At 28.9% G+C, this 11,200-nt stretch overlaps 1 protein-coding gene across 2 annotated transcripts; it reads right to left on the bottom strand.

Annotated features, from left to right (window-relative positions):
* Nucleotides 1-411: 411 nt before the first annotated feature.
* Nucleotides 412-3,181, bottom strand: LOC123295304 (myrosinase 1-like). Of its 2 annotated transcripts, none has more exons than XM_044876598.1 (7): nt 3,088-3,181; nt 2,749-3,021; nt 2,202-2,575; nt 1,816-1,910; nt 1,026-1,457; nt 860-963; nt 412-641 (listed from the first exon to the last, which is right to left on the bottom strand). In XM_044876598.1, exons 1-7 carry the CDS (start codon nt 3,138-3,140, stop codon nt 515-517), a joined length of 1,458 nt encoding a protein of 485 aa, XP_044732533.1. In that variant the 5' UTR covers nt 3,141-3,181; the 3' UTR covers nt 412-514. The 2 variants fall into 2 exon arrangements, 1 of the variants encoding a protein (XP_044732533.1); XR_006535147.1 differs by having other exon boundaries at nt 529-641; nt 1,145-1,457.
* Nucleotides 3,182-11,200: the final 8,019 nt, after the last annotated feature.

Below are 11,200 nucleotides of genomic sequence, written 5' to 3'. Positions count from 1 at the left end.
CTTTTTCGATTACAAATGGTCTTGATAATAGTGTATTCTATCGTATATTTTTCATTTAAAAAAAGTGTTAGATATTGTGTTTGTGACAATACCTATGTTTTTCTAGCCGTCGTACTGTGAAACGTTTGCACTATCTAGATGGATGGAAAATTATTAACTGATGTGTTTGGTTTTAATCTCTCTCGAAAAAATTCAATTTTCGAGATAGAATTGCTTGTACATTTAGGCACTAAATCGAACAGTTAAGATATTATTTAGAAAGACTCCAAGAGAATAATTTACAAAAAATTATTAATGTAAGCTTCAAAAAAGGATAAAAACAAAATATTATTTTTTTATACTTTTAATTCATTGTTTACACCGTTATGTCATAGTAAAAAATATAAATATTATTTAAAACTAAGTGTACAATTTATTTAAAATAGATAACATCTATCTGTGATTAAGAGGTATGGTGGTCGCCGCGATGACACTAGATTCGGGTTCGTTTCAAAGAGATATATCAAACTTTTGGTTATCCAATGTATTGCCACTTGCTTTTCTGACTTTTAATAAAATTCTTGTACCAAGAAACAGAAGCTCTAGGCGTGCGTGTACGATTTGGATCAGAAAAGTTTACATGATATAATCCAAAATGTTCACTGAAAGAGAAATAAATTCATGAATTAATTATAGTACTGATTAGATTTTCGAAACAGATTTCATTAATAAATCTTCATGCGACTTAAGATTACCGAACGGTTGACGGTTGTATTGATGCGTTAAAAATATTTCAAATCAAGCTAATTTATAATTCTTAACAGAAACTTGAAATCATTTTAATAGACTAGTTTAAAAAAAAAAGACCTTGATTACTCACGAGTATCCAGATAGCCACTGGAAGTTATCCATTAAACTCCAAACATAATAGCTCACAATATTACATCCATCTTCAATAGCTTTTGAAATATATTCCAAACATCCCTAAAAAGTTTTACAAAAGCAAATAATATATTTACAAAGAAATTAATACGGAAAAATATTACTTGGGAGTAATGTATGCGTGCATCGTCTTGCATATCAATCACGGAAAATCCATTTTCGGTAATATAAACTTTTGGATTATCATATTGAACTTTGATAAACATTAATAAATTATATATACCGATTGGAAAATCTTTTAACCATACAGTTTCACTACCGGGCCAAGATGGATCACCTTCTAAGTTTACATGAACATCAGTATCGTAGGTACTTTCTAAACTAGTCGAATTTGATTCCGATACTAAATATGTTGTATAATAATTTACACCAAGAAAATCAGCTGCACCTTGAATCGTTTTAATTTCTCTTGATGTAAGCTGTGGTAAACGAGATTGTGAAAAATTTTGTAAGGCGCTCATGTATGCAATACGTTCTTTTACTACAGTTGGATAATCACCATTTTTGGCGAATATTGGATTGGCAAACAAACCCACCTAGAAAAATTAATATTAAATGAAATTTAATAATTAATTTACAGAAACTCTCATTTGAAACATATCTAAGAACACTTTCCATTAAAGTGCCTTTTTCCTTAAAGCCTTTTCCAAACTGAGCTGATTTAAAAAATCATCGTCAATTTTTAGTTTTTTCGGATATACGTTTATATAGCTTTACCTTTCAAGCAAAACCAAAAAAATCAAAATTTGTTCATCCGTTTAGTTAGGTGCTACGATGCCAAAGACAGACAGACAGACACATACAGTTGTTTGTAATTTAGGTATATTTTGTGTAAAAATTTTGTTCCTTTAATAAATTGGCGCAGTTTATTATTTTTATAAATTATGATCTTACATCAAATTCATAGGCACGTATTGCAGCTTGAATATCTTCGGTTGTATTCGTTTTTGGTTGATACCATTCTATGTCTAATACAATTCCAATTTCTCCTGCAATATGAAAACGGTCATTTTTGAAACTACTTGACAAAAGAACACACAAGAAATAGAAAAAATCGAGAAAATCGGGAAAAAAAGTTTTGGAATTTGATGAAATTCGGTGGACGAGGTTATTTTCATTAAAAAAAGTATAAAAATCAGGTTAATTTAATGATTGGATGTAGAGTTTCTGAGATATCGCAATATTTGGATTGCTTTTAGTCCGTATCTCAAATAAAATGAAATATTGAAATTGAACTTGAAAACAAGACTATACTTTTATAAAGAGCTTAAAATACTCACCATGTTGACGAAAAAAATATTCCTTTTTATACATATGATATGTTTTGGCATGTGCTTTTAAAACCGTGTAAGCACATAAATATGGTACATGACCGTGGGACATTTCTGATTTTGTATATATTTCACAAAATACATGCGGCTCATTAAAAGTAATCCACATTTTCACACGATCACCAAAAAGTTCAAACGCTACTCTTGCATAATCTACAAACCAATCAATCATTAATGGATTTGACCAACCACCCAATTCTTGCAATGCTTGTGGATGCTCATAATGGTAAATGGTCACTAAAGGGGTAATGTTGTACGCAATTAGACCATCAATTAATTCATTATAATAGCGAATACCATCTTGATTTATACGATTTGAAAAACTAAACAAAAAAACAAACAAAAATTTTATGATTTTTTAGAAACGAGTTTGTAAAAGCTCAGTATTCAGTTCTTGAAAAAAAATGAAATCCGACATGATTTCGAATAGCTCTAGAATGAATATAAGAGGAATATGGGATTTTTATTCAAAATCTTAAATGAGACTGCTTCTTACCCATCTGGTAAAATTCGTGCCCAAGATAATGAAAATCTATATGAATGCACACCCAGATCACGAATTAATCTTAAATCTTCATCAAGTTTGTGATAAGAATCGCACGCTATATCACCATTCAAATGATCTTTTATTTGTTCAGGATGAAAATGCGTTCTATGATCCCAATTACTTTCACTTTTTCCACTTTCATTCCATGCTCCTTCGATTTGATAAGCAGCAGTAGCTACACCAAATACAAAATTCTTTGGAAAATTCAAATCGCCTATGGCACTAAAATGAAACGAAAGTTATACTATTTTTTGAAATAAATCAATTTGAGAAATAAATAAAACCTACTTTTGAATAAAAATGATAATGCAACCAAAAATTAAACAGCGTAATTTGAACATTTTATTTTCAGGAAGGTAATACTAAGTGAGTAGCTGCTGACTTTCCTAAATTATGTTTCTATACTCGTCTTATTAATGCAGGTTTGAACGAACCGAGGTCACTACTAATTTTGTAAACAAAATTAAGCATTGGAATTTATTAGGATTGCCCTTTCTAACTAAAACTAAGTGTAGCATTCAGGACGTGTGCTAGACTCCTTTCTCTTAACAAATTTAACTGCAAACAATCTTTAAAATTATCAGTTTTTGAATGTTAGAATGTTGAAGATTGTAAAAAAAAATAAACTTTTTTAACTTCCCAGTATAGGTAGTTATTGTAATGTGTACGATTTTCGAAATCGAAATTTCCAACATATATTTACGTTTTCTAGTCAGGGTAAGGCATTAACATCAATTTGGAGAAGAAGTATTTGTGTGTGTGTGTACGTAATTTTTAACGTCATCGATATCGCGTGAACAAAAAATGATATCGACTTCGTTGAAATGCCAATCGAAACGTAATAGTGACAATATGATCCAATTTTCGTTCAAGTCGTTTTCACTCGGGCGAGTATTTCTTTAGATTTTTTCCTGATCGATATCGCGCAAAAAAAATGTTATCAACGCGTATTAGCGGTAGAATCTATCCACGGCTTGTATATATATATATATACATATATATATATATATATATATATATATATATATATATATATATATATATATATATATATATATATATATATATATATATATTTTAAACTATTAATTATGCTCGGAAGTTATTCGTGTGAACCTCAAAGGTATCCACAGCTTTTGAAAGTATTCTTTTTTTTTTAATTTTCGAATTGAATGAAACATTTCATTGGTGAGCCAATGGATCTGACTGGTCGATTCTATCAAGGACAACAAATAATTTAAGGAACGAAACATATTCAAGTAAAAAAATGGACAATCCTATAATTAATATTTTAAATCATTAATATCAAAACTGATAACGCTATTAACTTAAATACAGGATGGCTATCAAAGCTTGTTACAACTCCTCCAAGTAACGTTAAAGAAGCAACGCAAATCATCGATTTAATGTTTAACTATATTTCTTTTCGTACAAAATTAATCCCATTTGAGCAAAAATACAATCCTAAACATCAAATTTGGACATTTTTTCTATTCTTGTTCTTTATATCCGTAAAATGCCTTTACTTGGAAGAACGTTAGTAGAACGGATATAGAAAGAAAAAAAGAAAAAATATGTTAAAATTTGATGTTTAGTTGCTGAAACGGGATCAACTTTGTACGAAAGTTTAGTTCAAAAAAAAAATCGGCTTATTTTGTGCTTGATTAACTTTACCTGGTGGATTTGCAAAGACCTTTGAGAGCCATCCTGTAATTTGCTTACTAACGTCACCAACCTTGATAATAGAATGTAAATGATGAAGATTGATTTTTTATTGTGGAAGGTTGTAAACAGTTTTACGGATACTCTACTGTACATTATAGCAAAGCAATGATAAGCATTTAATTGTTTTATTTATAAATTAAATAAAAAGTAATATAACAATAAAGTTTTTTTTTTTTTAATTCATGGAATTTCATTAACATTGGTTATTTGTGCAAAATTACATCAAGTTTTAAATTCATTCTATTCATTAATTGTGTGCCTTTCTAAAATTTCTCTAATTTTTAGACTTATTTTGTGTTTTTTAGTTTTTTAGAATATTACTTATTTATCAAAAATTCAGTATAAATATGGTGGGAGCGCAAGTAAATGTGAATATTTTTAGATATGGAAAAGTTAATCCTAAAAATCTTGATCAAGATAATCAAGTAAAGTTATCAAATTATTCCATTTTCATCAGTTCTTGATAAGTATATCAAGTTTCGAGTTAAAACAACGTTTTGAAGAGGATCAAAATCAAAGTTTCCGCTATATACTAACATACTAACATACTAACATACTAACATACGTTTGAAGCTAATAAAAGCATGTTAATAAAATAGAGATAAATTACATGACGTTCATAGCCAAAAATAAGAACGGATTAACTTCGTTCAAGGTCATTGCTTATTTGTTTAATAAGAGTGTTCATTTATTATAAATTTTAAATTTTTTATTTTTTTATATTTCGTGAATATATTAACAAACAGTAAATGTTTCAAATTTGCTTTCAAATAAATAAAAATTTTATTGAAAATATTTTCGTTGATATTGATAATAAACTAATAACTTTATTTGTCTCAATTGATTTTATGTTGAATATCAATCCTTCTATAAACTTTTTTACGATTTAGATTATATATAGAACTTTTTCTTACAGTTGAATGAAGTGTCGTCTCGTTTTTACTAGAGAAGCAAAATGAACATAGATTTTGAGAATATCGAAACAGTGATATTTAAACAATATTATTGTATATCAATGTATTCATACTCCTTTTCAAAGACTACGAGCTACGAATTGCATAAAGATCGGATGATTCCAAATAATAGAGTTTTTCTTTAACCCGTTAGCACTCGCGTTGTTAGCATTTTTCTAACGCTCAGCCCAAAACATAAATAACTGTTATTATACCATGTATATATAAAATATACATAGTATATTAAGTTTAGCCCCAAGTTTGTAACGCTTAAAAATAATGATGCTAGGAAAAAAATTTTGTCATAGGTGTTCATAAAATCACCTAATTAGTCCATTTCCGGTTGTCCGTCCGTCCGTCCGTCCGTCCGTCCGTCCGTCCGTCCGTCTGTGGACACGATAACTCAAAAACGAAAAAAGATATCGAGCTGAAATTTTTACAGCGTACTCAGGACGTAAAAAGTGAGGTCAAGTTTGTAAATGAGCATCATAGGTCAATTGGGTCTTGGGTTCGTAGGACCCATCTTGTAAACCGTTAGAGATAGAACAAAAGTTTAAGTGTAAAAAATGTTCCTTATCAAAAATTTAACAACTTTTGTTTGAAACATTTTTTCGTAAACATCACTGTTTATCCGTGAGGGCGCCAATTAGGCGGAAATTTTATAATATGTACTATACTTGATTATCAGTTATGTATGTGTCACATGTTTGTATGTGTAATGTGATAAAGAAATCAACACTGACTATGCATGGTATTTCAACAATTAACACAGTCAATTGTTTGTTTCCACTTGTTTTTCAAGTGGTATATGTGATCATAACTTTATGTCTTTTCGCCGTATTCAATTTGTTGTGACGCCATATAGCCTATAACCAGCGGGCGATCAAGATTTCTTCTTACGATACCTTATTTGTCAAATTATGATAATTAGTTTAGTAGATAGGTCCGAACAAATGATCATACATACATATCGGTCCAGCACTTAGTTCTCGTCATTGTATAATCGGGGTAAATACAAATTGGGTTGAATAATTTATTTCAGCATTTTTTATAAGGTGATATCAAAACAATATATGAAGATATGAAGAACTGCTGGGACATATCAATTGAATATAGTTATAATAAAGATAGATATTTTTCAATATTGTATGTGATTTTTTTTATATAAGATAAAAGTTCATCGTCTACCATAAACTGCAAAAAAATTTATGTATGGATCAATTCGACAACGAAAAATTATTATATTCAGACTTTTGGTGATTTTAAAATAGTTATTTGAAGTTCTATCATTTGTTATTTTCTAGAAAGTATGAAAATCTGCAAGTCATCGATTTAATACTAAAAAATTGAATTTGGTATAAAAAAACTACTACATACAAAAACACTAAATAAAAAAATTATCAAACAAATACTAGTGTTTCAAAAAAAACCTGTTTTTTTGTGTTTCAAGAAAAAACCACATGCGATTAGTTTGCCACTAAATGAGATTGTTTGAGTTTCGCATCGAAAAAATACAAAAAAAGTTGATACACCTTAATATTGTACACGCCATAAATATCCACAATTTTCTAGAAACTTGCAAGCATGAAAAACGTATAATAAATTATATTTATTTACATTGATGGGATCAAAAACAACTTTATTACAAAACTACTAAAAATATATCAACTTTATTTATTTAAAATTGTACTCATCGTTTTAGGAATAACAAAGAAAAACTTCAGTTTTCTACACACAATTCACAACATATATAGCACAAATAGAGCGGTTTCATTGAAAAGTGAAGCCTTTGTGTTTAAAATAAGTGTATTATGTAAATATGTGACAGATTACGTGGAGAAATATTGTCATAACCAAACTAAAGATGTAAGCAAAAAAAAAAAATGCCTTCGATTATTTTTGGACCCGTTCGTTTTGTTAGTTAACGGGTATTCGGCTCTGTATTTTAATAATCAGTCTAATAAATACAGATAACGCCGTTGTTATTTTTTTAATGATTTATTCATATTATAATTTTTATTGAAAGCATTCTTACTGGTGCGTTACTCATAATTATAGTTATTTTCTATATGAAATCGTAATTATACCATGTATATATGCAATATACATAGTGTATTAAGTTTAGTCCCAAGTTTGTAACGCTTAAAAATATTGATGCTAAGAAAAAAATTTTCTCATAGGTGTTCATATAATCACCTAATTTCTCCATTTGCGGTTGTCCGCCCGTCCGTCCGTCCGTCCGTCTGTGGACACGATAACTCAAAAACGAAAAAAGATATCGAGCTGAAATTTTTACAGCGTACTTTTAGGACGTAAAAAGTGAGGTCAAGTTCGTAAATGAGCATCATAGGTCATATTGGGTCTTGGGTCCGTAGAACCCATCTTGTAAACCGTTAGAGATAGAACAAAAGTTCAAATGTGAAAAATTTTCCTTATCAAAAAATAAACAACTTTTGTTTGAAACATTTTTTCGTAAACATCACTGTTTACCCGTACTCAATAAAGTTTTGACAGGTTAAGGTTAAACCGTTATTTTGACCATAGACATAGAGAATTGATTGTAGGCATAGTAAATACGGGAAAGAACCTATAAGAGAGATAACGCGAATGTACGGCCAATAGTTGTCTGTTTTGAAGTTGTTTCTACAGATCCGTACAAAAGAGACAGGTATTGGCCGCCAGGTCACTTGGTCTCTTTCTTAAGTTGGGTAAATTTTGTGCGAGTATTGCTTAGTCCTCTATATCTTTTATTTCGAAACACTTCTTTCAGGCTTCACTTGTCGTTTCACATGTAGGAGTCAATATTCGCTGAAAGTTCTATACTTTTAAAAATGTGAATATATGGACACACAAATAAAACAGAATAAAAGAAAGTCATCGGTGCCACTTTTACATTTTTCATTCGTTTTTTTTTTCTTTTTTTGTCTTATGTGCACCATCATGTGATGATGATGCTCTGTTACTTTTGAAATAAGCTCCTCGTTTTTTTTTTCTTCATATAGTTCATGTTTAAAAAAAATGACGGGACTTGTGTTTGTTCTTCGTGAAAAAAAAACCCTTTTCATTCTATATTTTTTCATGCATAAATTTATTTCTATTTAATGTTATGACATAGAGTTTTTACAGAGACATGATTGTGTAGCTTCTATTTTTATATATATTGAATGTAAAAGGACCCTGGTATATATAAATAACCAATGAAAAATTGAACCTTTTCAACATTTCTACTCTTTCGTATTTTTTTATCAATAACATGGAACTTAAAAATGAAGCAAAGGTATTACTTGTTTTGAAGGAAATCGTAGACAGGTTGCGTTTGGTCACGAAATGTAGAGACGTTTCTTTTCTCACCCAGACTAAAATCAACAAAAAATTTTCTAATCTCGAATTGAATTTTAAATTAAATAAATAACAAGTGAAAAAAAAACAATTGATTGAGTTAATTGTTGAAATACCATGCATAGACAGTGTTGATTACCTTATCATATTCCACATACATAGGTACATGTCACACATATATAACTGATATTACTATTTGAGCTTTCACGGATAAACAGTGATGTTTAAGATAAAATGTTTAAGACAAAAGTTGTTTATTTTTTTATAACAAACATTTTTTACACTAAACTTTATTTCTATCTTTAACGGTTTACAAGATAGGTCTTTCGAACCCAAAACCCAATTGACCTATGTTGCTCATTTACGAACTGGACCTCACTTTTTAAGTCCTTAGCACACTATAAAAATTTAGCTTGATATCTCTTTTCGTTTTTTAGCTATCGTGTTCACAGACAGACAGGCGGACAGAAAGAAAACCGAAAATGGACTCCTTAGGTGATTTTATGAACACCTGTACCAAAATTTTGTTAATAGTATCATTATTTTTAAGCGTTACAAACTTGGGACTAAACTTAGTATACCTAACATAAGTCCCTAACATGATTGTAGGAAGGTCAAAAAAAACCAGAATCATCCTTGCGTATTGAATGACCCCTTAGGATTTTCTGCTCAGAAAAAGTTAATCTAGAATATTTTTTGGAATATTTTCTAAAACGTAAAATTTTCTACAAATCAGATCCTTATCAAGACATATTTTTAAAAAGAATCGAATAAAACGTCATTAATTAATTTATATTTTGAAGCAAAAATCGTGTATAGAATTAAAAAACAAATTTAAAAGAAAATTCAGGATTTCCTTACGAATATAAAAGTTTCAGTTTCAGGGCTTTACCCACAAGTGCAGCGGCCGTGCCAACTGAAAACACGAGTACAACAATATATCAATTAATACAAAATAATTTACAGAATCAGAAACTAATTGATTTGGCTTACAAAGGTCTTTTACAAAAAGGCTTGTTTTTTTAATGTTTTATAATGTTATTATTTTAAATTGTTTTAAAGAATTTATCAGATATAATCAATTCTTTTTTAACATAGTTAAAAAGAGTAGAGTATTAAATATAACCAACTACACATATAGATAGATCCACATTTAATGGAATATAATTGAATTGTATGTTTGAAATAAATTTTTAGTATTTTGATATCGTCCATTTGTCATTATAGAAAGTGGTTTTCCCATGGAATAGATATATACAATAAATATTGATGTTCGTAGTACAGTTGAAGCTTATAGAGAAAAATAGGTTCATATTGCAAAGTGGTACAAAATGACGTTGAAGTTGAAATGTGTTTTTAGACATTTTACACAAAATATGAAAAGATAATTAAGTTGTAGTAAGTTAAAATTATGAAATTTATTTAAGGAGAAATGCTAGGATTAGCTAATACTAGGGATTTCAATAAAAATTTATAAATAAATTTTTTGATTAACAAAGTTTCCAACAGTCATGAAAAACTCCTAGGCCACCAGGCTTTTTATTGTTATTTTATCGTTCAAAGTTTCCTGAAAAAAATGATGAATCATATAGGTTATTCTTTTCAATTGGATATTTCTATGTCAAAAAATCTAGAGTGTGTGATAAAAAATTATCGAAAATATTTAGACAATCTTGTAGTTTATAATAATACCACAAAAACTGAAGGTTACCGATGATATTAAAACAAAATTTTGATTTTATTTCTAAAATACGAAAATCCATCATTTGATGACCAGAGACGACTATAGCTTGATGCTTAGGGAGCGATATCTATATTATCAAATTTATAAACATCACTTGCACATAATACATTATATATTTTTGTAGTTGCGTGGTATTGTAAAACCAAAAATTACTCATTACTTGACTACAAAACATGTATTTGGTTTATATGAGTGTACCGTTGAAATAAACCAAAACTTTTTTACAATACTGTAGGTTTACAATCACCTGTTTTACTCCTCATTTAAGGGGTTTCTCGTGGAATAGTACCGCTTAGGAAAAAAATATCGAGAGATAACGTGGCCACCCGGTATGAACTATGTTCCTTTCGTTATCAATTAAATATTATTCAATAACAAGCAAAATGAAGAGATTTAGGTAATACAATTGTATGTAAAAATTTTTTTAATACAATTTTCATCAATATTTAGTCTTTTAAAAATAAGCAAACTTAAACTTTTTTTAATCGATTCCGCTTGCAATGGATTTTGAGAATATTTTGAAAATAATTTACAATCTGTCAATTTATATTTACTGTCCAAAGTTTATGTTTTTCATTCAAGAAAAATGTAAATTATCAGACGAAGTTAAACATAATAATAATAATAATAATAATAATAA

Source organism: Chrysoperla carnea, chromosome 3 (genome assembly GCF_905475395.1).
Source record: "Chrysoperla carnea chromosome 3, inChrCarn1.1, whole genome shotgun sequence".
Lineage (NCBI taxonomy): Eukaryota > Metazoa > Arthropoda > Insecta > Neuroptera > Chrysopidae > Chrysoperla > Chrysoperla carnea.
Note: the sequence above shows the minus strand (reverse complement) of the source record. Positions and strands in the feature narration are given on the sequence as shown.

What these genes read in the sequence shown, in the direction of transcription:
- LOC123295304 (XM_044876598.1), bottom strand. Translation starts at nt 3,140, where the DNA reads ATGTTCAAATTACGCTGTTTAATTTTTGGTTGCATTATCATTTTTATT. An exon ending in GCACGAATTTTACCAGATGG is followed by an intron (nt 2,576 to 2,748) that starts GTAAGAAGCAGT and finishes TTTTTTGTTTAG; the next exon opens with TTTTTCAAATCGTATAAATC. An exon ending in CAGTGGCTATCTGGATACTC is followed by an intron (nt 642 to 859) that starts GTGAGTAATCAA and finishes TTTCTCTTTCAG; the next exon opens with TGAACATTTTGGATTATATC.